General features: G+C 42.2%; 1 protein-coding gene across 2 annotated transcripts; it reads left to right on the top strand.

Moving 5' to 3' along the window:
• Positions 1–425: 425 nt before the first annotated feature.
• On the top strand, positions 426–20152 carry mn1b (meningioma 1b). Of its 2 annotated transcripts, XM_028033201.1 has the most exons (3): positions 426–1345; positions 1444–5043; positions 18688–20152. In XM_028033201.1, exons 2-3 carry the CDS (start codon positions 1512–1514, stop codon positions 18903–18905), a joined length of 3750 nt encoding a protein of 1249 aa, XP_027889002.1. In that variant the 5' UTR covers positions 426–1345; positions 1444–1511; the 3' UTR covers positions 18906–20152. The 2 variants fall into 2 exon arrangements, with proteins under 2 accessions (XP_027889002.1, XP_027889001.1); XM_028033200.1 differs by having other exon boundaries at positions 426–5043.
• Positions 20153–20813: the final 661 nt, after the last annotated feature.

Below are 20813 nucleotides of genomic sequence, written 5' to 3'. Positions count from 1 at the left end.
ATATGTTTAATACAATCTTTTTTTGAATATTGCATATCCAGGTCTTTATAGGATTTTTGATTACCTATATTTTTAAATCATCATAAACAACGACTTGTGTAGTTATTTTTTTCATGTTAAGGGACGTGAGAGTCAGATATTTTTTTCCAAGTTCTCTTAAAATATGTGGTGGCTTTAAAAAAAAAAGCTAAATATTCCTTTTTATTTTTTTAACAAAGAAAAACGTGAGAGATTCTATCAAACTCAAATCTCATACTTCGTTTAGATTATTACTTTTCGAGTGAAAGCTTAAAGCCAAAAATCTCATTGACTCCACAAGACCACCTTAACGACGTTCGTCCCGCCCCCGGAGCTCCGTTTGGTCTCTGTGATTGGCTGAGATCTCGTGGATGGAAGTGGCTGCAGAAATGCAAAACTTGTTGCTGGCTCCTCTGGACGCGTTGATCTCACACAGCGCCAAGCGGCAGAACGGAGTGCGTGAGTGAGTGGATCTGTGAATCGCTCCGGAGCGCGCTCAGACCAGACCAGACAGAGCACAGGCAGAGAGCCCAGCAGACCGTAGGGGCTGAACCGAGGGACGCGCACGTTTGCAGCCGATCGGAGCGCAGCGACCGGGGACTTAAAAGCGCGGAGGCTTCTCCACCGAGCGCATGAGCGGCCGCGCGGTGAAGGATGCTGTCAAGCCGCTCCGTGGTTGTGGAGCACCGGGGAGTGCACACCGCACCGCTCCTGGTTCACTGACGCTGTTGTTGGAGACTCGTGTTTATGGACTTCCACATATAACCCCTTGGACTTTTGATTTTCAAGCCTGCTGAGACAGTTTATTTTTCTTTCCCCCCTTTTTTATTATTATTTTTTTTTTTTATTAAAGGACACCGGTGCGCAGAAATTTGTCAGAGACGCGCACACCGCTCCACGCTGACTTTTCTTTCTGTTGTTATTTCCAGTATGGGACCTTACACAAAAAAATCAGTCTGGGACCTTTTATACCGGGCTGGAATAAGGAAGTAAACGAGGAAAAACTGTCATATTTTTGTTGCTCTCCTCGAATCTTGTGCGCTCTTTTTATTTTTCCCCGAGCGTTTTTTTTTCATCCAAAGAAAATTGCGCACAAAGAACAATAACTCGAAAAGTCGCCGCTTTTCTGCAAGTTTTATTTTATTTGATCTTTTCTATCAAGAAAAACTAAAAGGAAAAGCAGACATTTTCATCTATTAATGCGGGAACAGACAAGCAGTTTCCGTGCGTATTTGGCACCGTCTGTCCCCGCTCCACTCCGCGTCCTTGGAGAAGTAAAAAAAAAAAACAATCTCCCTTTTGATTCCCAGAAATGAGAACTTATTTGGTGAGTTTTATCGTTTAAAGTCTACTAAACATATTAATCATTAGTTTCATCAACACTGTGTATCATTTTTTTTCTTCCCTTTTTGCTTTTGGGGACAGACGGAAAAATACAGAGTGTGCCGATGTCTGGCAAACTGGCCGTCATGTGGGATTGATTGCTGGGGAGTATGTTTGGGCTGGAGCAGTTTGGTTCTCAAATTAATAGCAGAAACCCTGGCCAGTCAGAGAGAAACATAAACCAACAGAGACTGAACATGGGCTCACATTATAAAAGCCCAGGCTTTCATGCCGGAGGCCCACCTGGATCCGTGGAGTCCGGCATGGGGCCCATGAACGAGTCCCAAATGCTGGGGCTCAATATGAACATGAACGGTGAGCCTTACTCTGGGTTTCACCCTCGGGGACACCCAGACATGCATACAGGGGGCGGACTCCAGCAGCAGCAGCAGCAAGGACCCATGCATGGATTTTTTAACAACCAGCAACCTCATCAAGGACACCCGCATGCCCATCAACCTCACCCCCACCAACATCACCCTCATTTCGGTGGGAATTTTGGAGGCCCAGATCCAGGGTCATCATGCCTACATGGAGGCAGGCTGATGGGCTACAACAGCAATGGCATGGGACCACAGCAGGGCTTTGGAGAGGGTTTTGACCCTCTTGCTGAGGGACAGGCAGGAGAAGGCTTTCCGCAGCAGCAGCCACAGCAGCAGAGGCCTGCTAACATACCTGAATTTCAACATCATGGTCCCCCCAGCGGCAACCACCCTGTCCCTGCTCCCTGTCTTCCCCTGGACCAGTCACCTAACAGAGCAGCATCCTTCCACGGTCTTCCGTCTTCTTCATCTACATCATCTGAGCCTCACACGATGGAGCCTCGACGGATGCCCAACCAAGGAGCTGTGGAGGGGCTAGAGTACAACTTTCCAAGCGATCCACCATCTGGACATTTTGATGTACCTGTGTTTTCCCCATCAGAGACAGAATCTCAACTACCACATTTTGGACCAGGCCGGCCCGTTCCCAGTGGAAATTTTCCAGGGAGCGCTGGCATGCCTCGGACACCAGGCATGCAGGGCATTTCTAAGGGACACCAGCCGCCACCACAACCCCAGCAACCTCAGCATGGAGTGTTTTTTGAGCGTTTTGGAAATGGCCGGAAGATGCCCGTGGGAATGGAGCCGGGGGTCAATGCAAGACATCCCCTCATGCAACCGCAACAACAGACTGGCTTAATAGCCAGACAGAACTCGTGCCCCCCTGGTCTCCCCCGGCCCCCTCAGGCTGAGCCCGGCAACACTAACCCCAACATTCTGGACGGAGGGGTCATGATGCCTGGCCAACATAACCAGTTTGAATATCCCATTCACAGACTGGAAAATAGAGGTTTGCACCCCTATGGGGACCCCATGTTTAATATGCAACAGCCAGCTCCTCCTCACTCCCAGCAGCCCCCAAATCAGAGGCTGCAACACTTTGACTCTCCTTATATGAACATGGCAAAAAGGCCCAGATTTGATTTTCCTAATTCACATGGTGGCGATGGTTGGTGTGGTAGTATGGATAACCACCTCTCTCCCTCAGCATATCCTGGCCTTCCTGGGGAGTTCACCCCACCTGTCAATGAAGGTTTTGCACCAGGTCCCCTACAACATCCAGGGCCCGAGCCACAGTCTCTGCAGCAGCGCCAAAACGCGGCCATGATGATAAAACAGATGGCTTCTCGCAACCAGCAGCAGAGGATGAGGCAGCCGAGTCTTCAGCAGCTAGGTCACCATGGTGACGTACCTCCTGTCCCAATGACTCATGGAGGTCCAGTTGGGAACATGCCTCAACCCAGCTTTGACAGGGAGAACAGTGGCAGAATGCCCAACATTGATGGACAAAATCCTCATGTAACTCAGGAGAACTCCTGGTTTCAGGGGTCCCACCCACCCGGAGAGATCATGTCACGGCGCATGGGTGGGGCTGGTAATGAGTCTGGGCCTAATGAGATGGGGCTGCAACAGAATGGGGCTGGGATGATGTTCAGGCCAGGCATTGGTATGCAGGAGCCAATGAGAATAGCAGGAGACGGACATGTTCAGACCCTTCATTCTCCAGGCATGCACTCACAGTTTAGTGGAAACATGGGTAACCTCTCACAAATGCAGTCGCCAGGAGCCGGAGGAGGACATCCAAATGCACCAGCAGAAAGGCGACCAGCTGATTTTCCTGCACCTCCAATGGGAGCACAGCCAACATTTCCCTATGGGGGGGCTAACCGCCAGGGGCCGCCTCACAGTGCTCCCCAGGGGGTGAGCACCTCACCAGGGAGCTACCCTCCACAGTCTGAGTTCCCCTCAGGCCAGCGGTCGTCTGTTAGTAAGCTGGGAGCTCTGTCCCTTGGGAACTTCAGCAAAACCAGCTCTAAAGACAGTGTTTTTGGTCAGAGCTGTTTAGCGGCCCTGTCCACGGCCTGCCAGAACATGATCGCTAGCCTAGGGGCCCCCAATCTTAACGTAACATTCAACAAGAAGAACCAAAATGAGGGCAAGAGAAAACTAAGTCAGACAGAGCAGGACATTAATAGCAGCACATCTAATGGGACTGGAAGTGCTGGTCCTGAATATTTTCAGAGTAGCGCTTCCCAGAACAGCCAGATGCCTGGCACCGGGAATAGCAACTCTAAGCCTGTAAGTCAAAGCCAGACGGTGCAGGGGGAAGCCAGTGCCCTCTCCCCAAACTACAACATGGACGCTACCCCGTGCAGTGAGGGGAAGGCAACAACAGGGAGTGGGAGAGGGAGAGGGAGGAGAAAAAGAGACAGTGGACATGTGAGCCCTGGAATTTTTTTTTCCTCTGATAACGGTAACCCTGTTGTAAGTCCAGGCCAGCAGACCCCCTCGGCTGGCGTTGGGGAGAGGGGTGGGGGCACACCTCATGAAAAACACCTTCAGTCACCCTCTTGGGGGAAAGGAGGTGATCTAATGTTGGGGGACCAGGGTGACCTTATGTCTTCTTTAGACAGTGGCATTCAAAGTGTTGCTGCCAAGTCTGACAGCAGCTCACCAAGAGTGGACTTCCCTGACGATGTCAGCACCCACTATGGCAACGAGGACGAGGTGTCATCCAGCTCAGATGCAGGAGGGACTTCTGCCACCAAGCCCAATCGCAGCCCTATGATCACAGGCTCACCCAAAATGCAGCGGAGTGATAACAGTTTATTAAATGGGCAAAAGCCCCTTGGCATGGGCATAAATAGTCATACTACCTCAGCACCAGAAAACTATGGACTGAATTCTGGTGTGAGCACAGGGGCCAGCGGGGTGAGCCACCCGGGCACTCCTGGGGTGGAACAGGTACGCACCCCGTCCAGCACCTCGGGCCAGGAAGAAATCCACCCACTGGAGATCCTCCAGGCCCAGATTCAGCTGCAACGGCAACAGTTCAGTATCTCAGAAGACCAGCCCCTGGCCATGAAGAACGGCAAAAAGAGCAGTGACTGTCTCTCGCAGAACGGAGACAATGAGCTGCCAGGCTGCAGCCCGGATGCAGGGAAGGGCTCAATGGGCACTATTGACCTTGACACCCTCATGGCAGAGCAGCACGCCACCTGGTACGTGCCCAGTGACAAGACCATGATGGATGGGTCAGAGGATGACAAGGCCATGGGACCCTGGGAAAAAAATAAAAGCCAAAACAGCAGTAAAGAAGGTAAATAACTCCTAATTTTTCTCCTTTAATCTCTAACATGCAATTCAGAGTGCTGATAAGTTTTCCTCTTAAAATTTGTGCTTTATTCATTTGACCTCGAACGTCATTTCAAAAGATATCCTAATACTTTTACTGTCCTGCTGAAACTGACATTACCGAAACTTTTGTCCATGTTGTGTGAGCAGCATCCCTGGATATTCCATTGTTATTCTGAAAACTTAGAGGTTTTATTTAAGATAAGTGAAAAAACAGTTGTCAATTCTAATATTTATGTGCAAAAATGGGTTTTTTTTATGTTAAAGTTTAAAAAAAAAATCCATCTTAAACGGTACTTTCTTTAAAGCCTTTATTGTTAATTGTAGCTTAAAGCCTCTTCAAAAAGAACAGCTGAAGAAAAGTAAACATTTCCTGTGGCTCTTTATCTCAGTTTTCAGGGTGAACAACTACATTGAGAAGATTAATAGCTTTCTGAGGATATGCGTTTGCGCAGCGGGGGGTTCCCTCGCCTGGTTACGTGTTTGTTTTTGTCATTATCATGGGATAATACCGGTTTGGTCAAAGTGGATAGATTTTTCGACAGGATATTCGGGATTAATATCCTCGTATAAAAAAACAAAACAAAACAAAACAACAACAAAAAAAAATCCGGTCATTCACGTTTGGTATTTTCGAACTAATATTAATTTGATGACAGATTTAAAAGCATTCTGTTAATAGACTGATATTTTCAATTTGCGTAACTTTGTCTCGGAGCGATTTTGTAACTCGGTTGTGATATGAATAATTCTCACTATGTTGTTTCTCGAACAAGGTAGAAAATATTTTTGACTGAAATATGCATTTTTAAGCAAGGAGAGAAATACCATAAATTGAAGAGATGGGCTTGTAGTTACCATTTTATATCTTTAGAGCGCAACGTCTTTATGACGTCTTGAAATCTAAATATATAATTTTTCTTTCGTGTTGTCTGAGAATGTGAGTTTTGTCCTTCTTTTGTAATAATAATAATAATAATAATAATAATTAATAATAATAATATTGTTATTTATTTAATTGCAATCAATTCTCACTTTATTTTCATTAGTTTTTTTTATACCTATTTTTCAAAATTTCTTTTCGTCATTATAACTTCATAATTTATCAGGCTAACTTTTCTATATTGTTAAGACCAAGTCTAAGACAGAGTCGCTATTTCATTACATGCGTTCACAGCGCCGTCTCGCTTGTGCAGCGTCTCTTTGTTCTGATCTGTGCGGGTGCAGAGCGCGACGGGGGCGCGCATGGCGCGGACTCTTTGCGTCCAGGCGTCGTTCGTGTGACACCGAGAAGAGGATGTGGGGTTATAAACAATAATACCATTACACATATGCAGCACATGTTTCATAGCGTAGCGTTGAGTGGTGAAATCTTTTGTCTTCACACACTTTGACTGAGAATTGCTAAGGCTGCTGCGTGCATGCGTTCTATTAGGAATAATCAAAACTTTGACAAATTTAAATAAATATTTTCAATATTAATAAAGACATTTAAAAAAAAAAAAAAGAAAATCCCCCCAAATAGAGAGTTACGCTGTTTTATTTTCCCAATAATTAGTTTAATATTATGAACGCACAAAAGTCATAAAGTATTTAAAAGCATTGTAGTTTCTCCCCTCTTCTCTGCTCTATACTCTCCGCAGCCCTCCCTGCGTGGACGCAAGGCATGCAGCTCTGGAGCGATCGATAGCTAGTTAGCACAAATCACAGCTCCTGACAGTTTCTCATTTGAGTGCCTCAGACAGCAAAGATGGAAAAAAAAAAAGAAAGAAAAAGGACGGAGGTGTATATATTTATTTTTTGGAGGGAAGGAGGGATTGGTTGGAGATTGAATCTGATGCGCATAGGCTCCACATTGGGAGCAAAACAACATCATCATTTAAGATAAGTCACATCCCACAGTGTAAGCTCCAAAATCAAGCATCCCACAGACTTTTTTTCCCCCTGCCACACACACACACTCGCACCCCCACACACACCCCACACACAAACACATACTAAAAAGGATCTGCTTTGACCACTAGTTTTAAGTCATCAATCTTGTAAACAAAAAAATCCGCCACAGGCAAGAAAATGCCACTGACACAAATTTCAAATAAATCATAACAGTACTTTAGTCAATTAGGTTTCAGTGAAATATTGCTTGGTCAAAGAGAGACATCATTTTTAACAAGGAGGAAATTAGATCCTAAACAATTCACTTTTCTGGCCACTTTAATGGAAGCTTAGTAACATCTTAATAAAGTTTCTAACTATATCTTTTAAGATAGCTTTTCAGAAATACAGCTGTCTCCTTAGCAGATTTTATTCAAAATATTTTTATATAAACTCGTTACTATTATTTTCTGAAAAAGTGAAATATATTGTAACAAATTTAATTGTTGTAAAAGTCCAAGCAAGAATTATTGTAAATGCTTGTGATGTTTTTTGGGGGCTTTTTTCACTTTAATTTTTTAGCTGAAACATTCATATCATTTAATACACTTTAATTATCTTTAAAGATGTTTTTGTTTATTTAAATTTTATTTTTATTCACTGTTTTCCCTGTCGTAGTGGAGAGCCTCGGAGTGCAGTTTGCACAGACGAGCTGATGGCAGCGAGAGTTAAACCGGGTGAGGTTCAGGGATCAGGGGTCAGGGTTCAGCTCGATTCCTGTAGGGACTGTGTGTCGTCACAGTTTCTCTGAAAAAAAACCAATCATGAAACGTACAATAATTCTGCTTATTTTAGCGCTGTGGCCTGTCCGTGGTGGATCAGGAAAGCAGCTCGCTTGGGAAGCCAAACAAAAAGACAAAGTGCAGATATTCAATAACTTCCTGTGAATGTGTAAATGTGTCGACAGATAGCTGATAAAACTTTGCCCGTTCTTTCAGGAACTGTTCTCTCGGCGCGTCCCTCTCTGTGCTCCCTCTGCAGCCGTTCAAAGTGATGCGTGTGGCAGTGATATTCCCTTCTAGCCTTGTGTCTTTGCGACATTGCGCTTCTCTGTGTTACTTCGCAAGAATCTGGTATACTTCATCATCCCAGCGACTTCAGGTCCTCATCAACTGCCTGTCATTCACTCTCAGTTTGTATTTCTCCTTTTTCAAAAACTTTTTGTTTTTCACACCCTCCCTCTTCCTTTCTCATGTACATATCTTAGCCAGTGACTGACCGTACATGTGGAAACTCATGCACAGTCTTGATAACAGGCAACCAGCAGGCGTAGGAAGTGATTCAGTTATTTTTATTTTTACTTTTCACTTCTTTTTTTTTCTTTTTTTTGCCACAAGCTTGTGTAACTTTTTTTTTTTTAATCTTCTCATCTCAGTTAAAAAACATTTCACAGTTGACCTTGTGGAAGAGTTTTACTTTTAGCTCTCCAACCAATCATTCTTCACACAAGCTCTAATAATGATCAAATCTTTGTCACTCCGACGCTGACAGCTTTGAAACATGGAGAACTTGCATCCTATCATGCTTACTAGAAAGCACAGAGTTGCAACAGAAGTAGAGGCTTATTGATATTCCACTGTGAAAAGAGAAATCTTGTGAGACTTACCTGGTTTTGACATTTTTAGCACGACAAAGGTCCCACAAGCAACGCCAGTAATTTCTATTTTCCCCTTTTATTTTTTCAAGAAAGAAGAAAGTGATTGGCACGTGCTGAAAACAGCTCTGGGCAGTTTATGTACTTTGCCTGTCATTACAAGGTGTTTCATATTGACGTATGCAACAACATTTATCGCACTCAACTGTCCCATAGTAATCGTGAGCATAGATAACTTTTGTTGGGTACTTTAAAAAAAAGTCAATTTATGAAGCTGTCCTATTGTTTAAAACAAACAACATAAAAGAGGAATAAGCTGAAGTCAAAGTTTGTTCTGTTACAATCTCAATTCTACAGATGCACCAATCACTTGAGATCAAAATGGATTTTTATTGGCTCTGATCAGTAATCAGCAGATGAAATTTAGAATTTTCATTAAAGGCATCAAAGCTAAAAGTGTTCTGCATTTTAAGTTTATGAAACAAATAAGCCAACAACATGCACTTTGAAATGGTTGCACAAATTTGATTCATAAATGAGAAAATTCTTGTAGTTCCTTAATGTTTCTATTGGATTCCAAACCACTACTTCTGGAAAAGAACCCACTGCACATATTTTCTTTTAATTTTGTTATAACCAATAAGAAAGAACCAAAGCGATCAGAAAGAGTCTAAATCAGCATCAGCAGCTCAGAGCCCAAGCTAAATTGGAAATCAATGTCAGCCAAGAAAGAAAAGCCAGGTCGGTGCATCTTTAATTAAAGCAATTGTAAATATCATCAAGTTATTAGTTGTTTTTTTTTTAAACAAGAAATTGAATATTCTTTTGTCAGAGTTATTTAAATAAACAACTCAAGGAACTAGACTTCTGTGTTTTCAGAAAAAACCTGGGGTAGGTAGAATATTATTTTAAGTTAATAAATTTACAGCTTTGTTTGCATTTTTACTTTTTGGTGTTGCGGTTGGCATGCACAGTGTGTAACGAAAGGCTGGATTGTTGGTACCGCAGCTTGACAGTATGGATTCATCATCTGCAGGCATAAAAGTTAGATTTATTTGGACTTGGTGTCAGGCTCCCAGCTACTGACTTTAGTATCAGGTGTCTGCACGGAAAGGTGCACATTTAATTCCATCGTGCTGGAAAAATGTAAGCGTATTTACTCGACTTTTAAAAAGATGGAAAACATGTCTGACTCGCCTTTAGTGTTTGGATTTTAAGATGGTCTTTGGAAGTGTTTTCTGCATCTATTTGCATGCTCCTTCGGGGTTTTTTGTGTGGAATACTGAGCATTAGTGACAGTCAAAAGAAGTCTTAAAGAGGCGTGTTTGTGACTGCTACAAGAAGATGTCAACCCTTTAGCTTTACAAATTTCATTTTATTTTTTTAAATATTTGAAATAGAAGTTTCTTCTGCGTTTTGTATTTTCCCCCAGAGGGAGGGTGCAGGGATAAAATTAAACTTGTCTGAGCTCGTGGTAAATTTTCACCTCGGATGCAGCTGGAAATGCAAACGAGTGTGGATCCAAACTTTAGATGGTGTCTAACGTCTGAATGTCCACTGTGTTGTAGAGTGTGGACAGGGGGCACAGAGCTCCTGAAAGGTGTCCCACGATCCTTAGCTGGCAGTGAAAGTAGTTCAGCTTTTAAATCCTGTGTGTGCGGGGGTGTGTGTGTGTGTGGGTTTACTCTGAGTTTTTAGAGGTGTGAACGTTGTCACGCTGCCAGTAGCGGTTATGTTATTTGGCATACAGGTAGTCGTCAGGCACTGTTTAATTTGTATTGAGGAATTGACAAATGAGTTATGACACTGGGGCTGTTTCTCCTGGGAGACAGAAGTAGAGACTGATGGAGTACGAGAGGAGCGATAAATAAAGAAAGAAGGAAGGAAAGAAAGAAAGAGAAAGAATGAAAGAAAGAAAAAGCGAAAGCGGCTGATTTTCAGAGGACTTGCTTTTTGCTCTGGAGTCGAGTAGGTGGGTAAAAGCTACCATTTGTACTTATGGAAGAACATAGAGAATTCAAACCATACAATTCTTTTACCAATATTTTTGTGCTACATTAGATTTTCTTTTTTTAGTTGTTGCTGCAAATGTTCTTCACCAAACTTTCTGTGCTTAAACATGAATTAGAAAAAAAATTCCTTCCACTGTTTTAGTTGGTTCCTCTGTTCTTAGAATTAAAAAAAAAAAATTTTCTCTCACATACTTGCATATGAATGGTTTTAAAGTTAAACACTTTCAAGAAAAATTGTTGAAGTAACTACAATGCTTTTCCTAAGCAGTAGGTAGTCATGCCCCTCCCCCGTCTTTTGCTGCACACTGCCAGCAAGATGGCTTACGGAAACAGCCATCTTTGAAACAGCTTCACTTTTGCCTTGCTCACAAGAAAGCGAAAATTGGAAATATTTGCACTCATCAAAAATACGTAGACAGTTATAGAGTGGAAACCAAAAGCTTGCCACACTTCAATATGGTCAGGCTTACTATTTTAACACTACAGTTTGTGAACGAAAGCAGTTAACCCGACCATTAAACCGGCTTGTTAGACCTTTGCTTTCTTCCCAAAGAGCAGAAAGGTAGAACAATCCGTTCAATAAACTCTTAAAAACTACTTCTAAATTTAGCAGTGTTTGTTTTAGAGTTTCGTTTTAGTCTCAGAACTGAAACCATAGTAAATCTTACAGATGGAATTGTAATAAGTATGTTGGTTTTATGAGTCTCACACTAATCTATACATCATGCTTCCAAAAATACCTTGATTAAGCATCTTACATTTTCAAATTTCACGTTTGTTTGTTTGTTTTTTTTTTGTGATGTGGATCTTTTACAATAATGTCTGTGCAAAAAGTGAATTTTTCTCAAAGAAAAGAAGAAAAAAACCCAGCATGCCGCAGTGTGCAGAAACAAAATAGAGACAGCAAACTAGATCAATATGTCACTGGTTTGGATGACATGCTAGACAGGTCCTGGACATGACTGTGAGTTATGTAGGAGGCACTAAATCACTTCCCATGTTCTGATTTGTGTCTGGTTTCCTAAGCACTTCTTGTGGATGGAGGGGGATGTGTGTTTGTATGAGTGTTAGTGGATGGTAGTGAGTGTGTTGCTGGAGAGAAGGTAACAAATGCTGGGGGCAGTGCCTGTCGAGGCAAGTTTTTCCTTTCTTTTTGTTTCTTTTTCTTTTTTCCTTCTTCATGTTGCAGGGCAGAGAACAGAGAGGAAATTCAAACCAAAATAACCCCTGTGCCCTTGCCTGAGAAATGTCCCCCCTCCCTCGTCGCTCCCTCCAGATATCCTCCCTGCTCTGAGGGAAAGGTCATGCTACGGCACTTGGGTGGAGTTAAAGGGGTTGTGGGGAGCCTCACATTAACCCCTCTCTGCTCCCCATCCCGTCCACCTCAGGGCATGGATAACCGGGACAATACCTCTGTCAGGCCATGTGGACCTCAATCGGGCCCTTAACCATACCTGCAAATTAAGGGCTTTATTAGATTTGCTAATGTGAGTTAGATTTTTTTTGCAATAATCTGAATTGTCAGGGCAGGCGACAACATATACAATATATTCCAGGCAAGGAAATTTCCACTAGCTACATCCTGTTGCAGGTTAAACAAACCTTTCCCCATCCTCTTTTTTCCTTGGATGAGATTTACTTTTTTTCTCTTGGTGGTTTTGAACGGCTGTTTTGTGCTGAATCCTCACGCAGAACCACAGCTCTAGTTGTTATGCGAAAGGAATCTGACCTGATGTCACACACTGTCACAGGAGTGAAGGCCTTTGGGTGTTTTTGTCAGAGAGTGCAGCAATCTGATTGGTCTGGTTTGTGTTCAGAGGGGACGGGGTCGCGCCCCGGAGAGCCCGAGGTTAAAGGTGAAGTGTCGTCATGGAAGTGATGGAGATAGAAGGAGGACGCAGGCCTGCCTGCCGCATGGGACTCCAGGGCCTGGGAAATCACTGTCACAGAGGAAACTCAAACCTCGCCAACAGACACTCTGTTTCCTTCTGCTCTTATTTTAATTTAGCTTCTTTTATTGTTTCTCTGGAATGGAAATGAGCCTGGATTAGATTTTGCCATCATGACAACTTGAGTAAAAATCACCACAATCTAAAACCACAGCATGTGCCCGTTTTTTTTTTTTGTTTTAAACATAAAAAGATTAAAACATATCGAATAAGATATAATTTCATGAAACAAAATTGAAGTTGTCCACATGAGCTTTTACCAAGAGAAGACTGCTTTTGTTTGGTCAGCTTCCGCTTACAGGTTAGATTACACATGGTGCAGTGCTTTATAATTGACCAAAAATGTGACTTAATGTTTTAATCCAGACATTGCAGATTAAAATTAGCCTCTGTGGCTAAATCTGGCACATTGCATAGAAGACCTCAATAATGCCCCTTTTAAATAAATTAATTCATTCATACAGCTGCAGAAATAATTTATTAATATTTGCTGTTTTGGTTTTGATGAATAGAAATAAAAATTAACAAATATCTAAAATCTATCAGTATAACAAGCTGACAGTGGATTGTTAATTATTCAGGCTATCTGAATAATTAACTGCTTGCAATGTTCTGCTTGCAATCTGCAGCAGAACAGACATGCTGTAGATTCAGCTTTAAAAAAATGTCTCCATAAGAGAGTGACTGGCGATTCTCCTTTAGTTTCCACTTCACAGTTGTCCATAGTTGAAAAATATTTCAAATCATTCAATTTTGTTTTTCTAGAAAGAAAGGGAACATATTTATTGACCTACACTGAGTCAGGGAGAGGGACAGCACTCCTTACAGTCGCAGAAATCTGTCATCACCGACATTTTCTCTGCTTCCTCATTAAAAGACCTTTCCCTATAGGATCTGCAAATCAAAAAATAACTGTTGTAAAACAGGCATTTTCACAACCTCGCACAGAATGGAGATACAACACACTTCATTATTTGTTGTTTCTTTTGTAGTTCACACACAGTTGCAGAAGAAACTGCGTTTACTCCATTACTTCATCTGGAATCTCGTCAAAAAGCCTTTCAGCTCTAGGAATAGTAGTGCTGATGATGAAATCATAACTTTGGGAATACCTTGCCCCCCTCTAACATCACGAGGCATTGATACTTCTTTGTCTCCCTTAAATATTACCAAAGTCCCTTTTGAATGTGCTGCTGCTTTTTAAGGTTAATCTGAAGAAGTAATTGTACTCCTTAACAGTTAATATGGAGCTGGCAGGAAAACGGTCTCTGAGCAGCCTTTGTTTACCTTCCTGTGCTGCGGTTTGACATGTAAACCCGTGTCAGGCCGTCAGCTCCCAGACACATTGGTGTCATCCAGACAACCGGAGCTGAGCGCTGCGCTCCCTGCCTTCATGGCATTCAAGCTCCACTCATCTCTGTAAATCGTTTCTGGCTGTGTCTGTGAAAACGGCTTCTCAACCCTGCTGCTGCTGTGTGTGTATGTCTGTGCATCATCACCAGGCACCAAATAAAAATATACTGCACTTGGGGTGAGAGATATGGTCATATAAATGCATCACTTTGAATTTGGTATTTCTTTAACACATGTCTTTGGTAATCCTTTGTGGCTGTAATGTGGTTAAGGATGTTAAGGTGTATTTGTGGCTGAGCGTAGCTTCCTGCACTGTTACCATTGCCCCTTTTTTTATTAGGCATTTTCTCTCTCGCTGGTTGGAACTAAGCACTCGTTTCCCTCAGATGAATGGGCCATTATTGAGATATTACCGTGGATATGAATTCTACGTCAGTCAATGAACAACCGTAGCCAGATAGACTTTATTGAAGAAAATTCCTGCTTGTAAAATGTCATGGGGATTTGGGATTTAGACTTGTGTGATTTTTCAAATTTCACACTGCCGTCTCCACCTTCGAACAAATCTACCAGCATGGCTAATTTAAGTGTGGCGTGTTGATCTTTTTTTTTTTTTTCTAGTCTTGTATTTATGAAAAAGAAAAAGAAAAAGACACCCATTCAATCCCTCTGGAGGCCCTATGATGTTGAGTTATAGTTAATTTTTTCTTTAATGGTCAGGTTTTAACACTCATTGTTTCTTTAAAATGAACACTATAATTCAGTTTATTTATTTCAAGCTAAATTACAACAAATGGCATCTAAAGGTAGTTTACAACAATTCATTATTGCAGTAACATTCCACTTGCATAACAAGTAAAGTAGTCAAATGTTAATTTAGCTACAAGCAGTATGATATTACTCTAATTATAGTTCAGTAATCAAAGTCAGATGGTCACATAATTGGTGAAAGCTTAGTCTGTGTGAGGAAGCCCTTCTGATTGCAACAAGGCATTGACTTATCAGCAACTCCAGCAGATTACAGTGACCATATTGCATGTATTGCAGCCATGGGCCTCGATGCTGGTTGGATAAGTTTAAAGTGTCAAGAAATAAAAAGGTTTCAGCCAGTGGTCAGATGGCCGAAAGAAGGTCACTGTCCTTTTACAGTGAAAACAAATTTGATTTTAACATGTTTTGAGATGTTTAATTCATGGGCTGTCGTGGTTTGGAAACTAAAGGAATATAACACACAGCTCACAATAAGATTAGGCTATGTTTACCTCTGCTTTAAGTGTTTTTGTTAACATGGCGCTATTCTTCTCTTAAACTCAAGGTTAACATATCGACCCATGCCTAAATTTCTTTTTCATGAAGACAAAAATGGATGCCTTGAACATGAATATTGGGTTTATTCTAATGATAGCTATGAGTAAGAGTGTGTGATCACAAAAGATAGTGATCATATCTGATATTTTCAGCCATGTGCAGTTTTTCTTCTGTGTATTTTCCACCGCTGTCCTTTGCTCTGAAGCTGAGTAATGTGTGTAGCTGTACTTGTACGTGTGCGCTGTTGTATGCATGTCCTTGCTTTCTGGCCTGTGTGCATGTGTGTGGGGGCATGCGTAGGGGTGTGTGTGTGTGTGTGTGCATGCGAAGCAGCAGCTGAAAGCTGGTGTGAGTATGGGAACACTTGGTTGGTTGGTGTGCTCTGTGTTTTTGGCTGTGTGTGTTGTCAGTTTGCTGTGTGTCAGCAGTGAGCCAGGGGAACGCTTGGCTGCCTATTCAGGCCGGTGCGGACCCTGCTGTGCCCAGCTAGCATGAGCTGCTGGCGGGTGCTTGAGGGCACTGCGCTAGGAAGAGGGAGTGTGAGGGGATGTGGGGGTGGGACTGGCAGGGGGTGGGTGTGGGGGATCAGCCATGCTGAGGTGTATGACTGTACCCTCTGGCAAATGTGAGATCTTGTCACAACCACCACCAACACCGCTCTGAAATCCTCATCTCTCTCCTTGCTCACCGAACCAGCAGCGACAACCGCTCGCCCCCCTCTTCTTCACCCCCGCCGTACATACAGTACACTTCCATCAGGCACCTGGATTGGGGTTGGGAGATGGAGAGAAATCTTCCAGGGAGCAGAGGTGATAGGACCAGATGAAACCGAGAACAACAGGAGGCTTGGCTGCCTGACCTTTCACCAAATCCCCCCACTTTTCCGTTCCACTGGTCGCAGCCCAGACTGGCTGGGGGGCACGCCTGCCTGTCTGCCTCTCCTGGCCTCCCTGCATTTTGGTCTTGCCATCTTTTTTTCTTGCTTTTATCCCTGTCCCTTTTGAATCAAATTGTATGACTGCTGCTACAAGAAGTGTCAAGAGTGAGCAAATAAAGCAAGAGGAAAAAAAGAAAAAAAAAACAGATTAGCTAAAAAAGGAGAAAGTAAGCTTGCAGATAATACAGGCATGCATGAAGGTTTTCTGCAACAGTTCCCACTTCCTTCAGGTGAGCATCATCCTGACTGGAGTGTTGTGATCTTGAGCCGCTCTGCGCCCAAACTGTCGTCTATCACAGCCTTCCCCCCCCCTCCACCCTGCCGTCTCTGACACATGTAACTCAGCTTGTCAGAGCTGTTTTCCACCTACCTCCGCTCTCACACACCAACGTGTCCCTGAACCTCAAAGCTTCACGTCTTCACGCGGTTGATCTGGTTTGTTTCAACCATCCACACGGAGCAGGGCGGCGGAGCATTTTGTGTGGTGAGGAGACGGGAGATTAATCGGACTGATGTAAACCAACGATCGCTAACATCTTCACACACGGTTTTCTCTGTGCTAAGGGCTTGCTTGGAGGCAAAACCCAAAAGCAAAAGATGCTGCATTAGTGGCACACAACACATAGCCCCACCACTACCTCTGCTCCGTTTTTTTTTTTTTATTGTGTCCTGATTTAATCTAATAAAACTGTACTTATTTTTACTTTTTCTTCACAGATAGATGTGATGAAGTGTGATGTTGCACTCATAAGAAGTTCACACTTCTCTTCATCGTTTCTTTAGCAATTTATTCCTTCACATGGCACATAAGGTTTTTTATGTCCACATTTGAATCATGCATCTTGGGAGGCCACATTTACTCTGTCTGCTTTTATAGATACAAACATATGCATTTTTATTAGCGATGTACCGATCAGACATTTCCGTGTACAGTTTCCAATTGGTAAAGGTCTGACCTGCCCAAAAAGGATTTTTTTCAAAGAAGTGTAAATAACAAAAAATTAAATCTACTACCTTTTTTTTGCATAAATTGTGAATTTATTTATTCTTAAAGAAGTCCAGCTACACCTCACTATTTTTGTTGTTTTTTCACTCTACTTCTGAAATGTAGAAGTATTTAAAAATCACACTTTTTTGCTACAATGTCATTTTAAAACAAATAACAGCTACAGTATAGTTGTAATTTACTTTCTGCTACCAGTATTTTATAATTTACTTTTATGAGTCCAGTTGTAGAATTATTTATTTGCGTGACACTCCACAGAGTCAAACCGCCAATCGGTTTGACTCTGTGGATGAGTGATCATTGAATCTTTTAACACCAGAGAGGCGTGTGGTTAGGAAAGAGAGAGAGAGAGAGAGAGCAGTATGTATCCCACAGCTCTGCAGCTCAATAGAATTTCTCTGCAATTTTATGACAAAGACAAAACGATGAAATAACCAATGTTTTAAACTGTTGTTAGTGAATTATGTTGACAATTATCCCAGATACAAACCCTGACTTTCTCTGAGGATTTCCTGTAAAGCTGTGATATTTCCAAAAGATTTCTAACATGTCCTAATCCAATGTGTTAGATGATGGGTTAGAATTAGAAATAGCAATTTTTCTGCCACAGGTTGAACAGTTTTTTTTTGTTTTTTTTTGCTGAAGTCTAGCTTCCTATTTCAACAAAGCATCCTGAATGCACACCCGACATTCCTCTTTGGAAAATTCTGCTTCCTTTTAAATGGCTTCATACGTCCTCTGTGCTTACAAGTTTATTCTTAAGCCCTTAGTTGATATTAAAAATACAGCTCTTCCTCCCTCAGTGACAAATTCGACACTGAAGGGTTGTGACCTGTTGGTGCTTAGGAATGGTGCCTCCACAGATCAGATTTTTCCTGACCTGCTGATCACAAATCAGAGCCAGTCGAGGGTAAAATCAGCCAGTTCCAGCCACCAGCCGATTTCTTGGTGGACCTCTGGGTTTTTCCACATAATGTTTAATCAACCTATGTATGGATTTTTCCTCAACCGTTTAATAGGAGACTTCACACTTTGCTGACACAGGGTCGATACCGTGTCATGGTCATTATGCCCATAAATTGGGCCAAGCAGGATAAAAAGGTCAGTCTTCTTCGATGCCCTTTGACCCAGTGATGGGAGATCATGCAGGAGTTTTCCAGAGTTGCATGTTTAAATTTTTCTCTGTGTGTAGAGGTGGGTGTGTGTGTGAGTGTGTGTGTGTGCGTGTGCCTGCTTTCACGTATTTTTATCAGGCAGTGAGGAGGTGGACTGTGAGAAGAAGCTCTGCTTACAGGCTCCACTTTTGGTCTTATTGATGAAAAATGGGAGAGGGGAGGAGGGGGGATTAAATGGTGTTGAATTAATTTCACAGTGCAGACTGAGAGTGGGATGTGAAAATGACACTGGTTTCATTAAATGTGTATATTTTAAATGATTCATCTGTATCAGAGAATGCCAGCTGCTTGGAATTGTTGAAGCCTTAATTAACCTCCTCCTTCCTGTGCTTCTGTTCAGAATCCGAGCTCTCCCAGAGTAAGACCGGAGCTGTGGCCCCAGGAGCCGGAGGGGGAGGAGGCGGAAGCAGCGGCGGGAACCACCTGCAGTGCCTGTCCGTCCACTGCACAGACGAGCTGGGGGACAGCAAGGGCCGAGGGGGGCCCGTCTCCTCTTGGCGCTCCATCCACTCTGACATCTCGAACCGATTTGGGACGTTTGTGGCAGCTCTGACTTGAGCAACAAAACAGACTTGGACTAAGAAGGATACAAAACCAGAAAAAAAAAACAAAAAAAAACTGAAGGACAACCTCAGAGACAAAAAAAAAGAAAAAAAAAGAAAAGAAATGATGACGATGATATGTCAGTGAGACAGCTGTGTGCGGCTCTTGCCTGTTCAGGGAGAGAGACATTTGTGCTCATAAACGCAAAAACACAAACGCAAGTTACACCCACACTCACACACAGAATCAAATGCCATGATTTTTTTTTTCTTTTTTTAACACAGTCATGCATTAATATTCTGCTGGACAATAAAACGTGGGGCCGACTCGCCGATTCCCCACATCTGGAAAACCTCAAATCCATTTTTTTTCCTTTCCCCTTTGATTTCATTGTTGAAGAGAAATAAAGACATGTTTAAGGAGGAGAAGAGAAAAGCAGAAGAACAGAGGAACAGATGTCAGTTGTCATTGGCTTTGATTGTATACCCGTGTTTAAGTATCGGTGATGTGACCTCGGCTTCATTGCTTATTGCAGTCTGCCTGCTCTTACCTCAGTTATGGCTACACCTCTAAAGTTGACCTGATTCTTCTGTTTGGGGACATGTTTGACCAATGGTGGGCTAATTTCTCCGATAAGGCCCGCCGGTTCACTTGGCAAAGCCAAACTCTAATAAATGGACCCAGAGGAAGGCTAGAAGAGGGACAGTTATGCATGAATGTACGTCAGCATTTTTTGGGGGTGGGGGAGGACAGCAAACTCAGATTTTTTTGTCTTTGTCAAAGCATTTTCGAACCGTTATCAGTCATTGAACTCATATTTCTCTTTCAGTCAATTTGCTGAGAAAGTGTTTTTTTTCTCTCTCTCTTCTCCGCTGCACATCTTGTGAGCTCAAAGACTTGTATACAATTCAGCCAATGGAAACTAGAAACAACAGAGGAGGTCAAGGGGGTTTGTTTGATAAGGGAAATGAAAAATAATAATAAAAAAAAAGATTATTGGTATTGCACATGTATAATAAGAGAACATTTTGCTGTGTGTTAGGCAATCTTGTAACCTTTAAATAAAAGCTTCTGTTGAATTTGAATTTCTTGAACAATAGATGGAGGACTGTGACGGCAATTTACAAACAGGTTTTTTGTTATTGTTTTCCTTTTTTTAATAATATGTAAAGTGCAGTCGTCTGTTTTCCTGCATATTGTATATATCTGTATATGTTTTATTGAGTAACTAAATAACAATAAATATGATGTTAAAGGTGGCATTTCTGTCTCTTTAGTGTTTTGAAAGTCTGCTGTTTGGTTTGTTAATTTGCTAGCTTGTACCCCCATTTCGTACTTATGTGTTACTATTTCTTCCATCTTGCTTCCATTTTGTGCTTGTAAACATATTGCGTTGCTACCATGTATGAGATCCAGTGGCTCTCCAAAGTCAGTACACTCCTGTTAAATTCTAGGTTTTTTTGGGATCTATTTTTGAGAAAAAATAGACATCAATAATTTTCAAACCTTCACTTTCCTTTAACTAATACTTTGCTAAAGCACCTTATTTCTGGTTAGAAGTCTGTCAATGGGCTACTTCTTGTCTTGGCAGTATTTTCCTACTTTCCCACTCAAAGGTTCTCTTGGACTGTGAGGACATCTAAAGGTCAAATCCTGATAAGACCATTCCTAAACTTAGATTTTTCTATGAGGACATCATTCTTTTGTTGTTCTGGTTTTTGTAGCTTGTGAGCAAATGAGCAAATGTCTGGAAAATTCTTTTTGTCCCTAGTAAAGTAGATTTGCTTTAGCGTATGGTAGCTGCAAACTCAAGAGTCAATGTATAAGTTATATGATAAGGTACTTCAACAAAGTATTAGTTAAATGGTGTGCACGCACACCTTTGCGATGAGGTTTTGCATTTTTCCTCCCATTTTTTCCTTT

This window comes from Xiphophorus couchianus, chromosome 12, assembly GCF_001444195.1.
Source record: "Xiphophorus couchianus chromosome 12, X_couchianus-1.0, whole genome shotgun sequence".
Classification (NCBI taxonomy): domain Eukaryota; kingdom Metazoa; phylum Chordata; class Actinopteri; order Cyprinodontiformes; family Poeciliidae; genus Xiphophorus; species Xiphophorus couchianus.
This window is presented reverse-complemented; position numbering and strand designations above follow the sequence as displayed.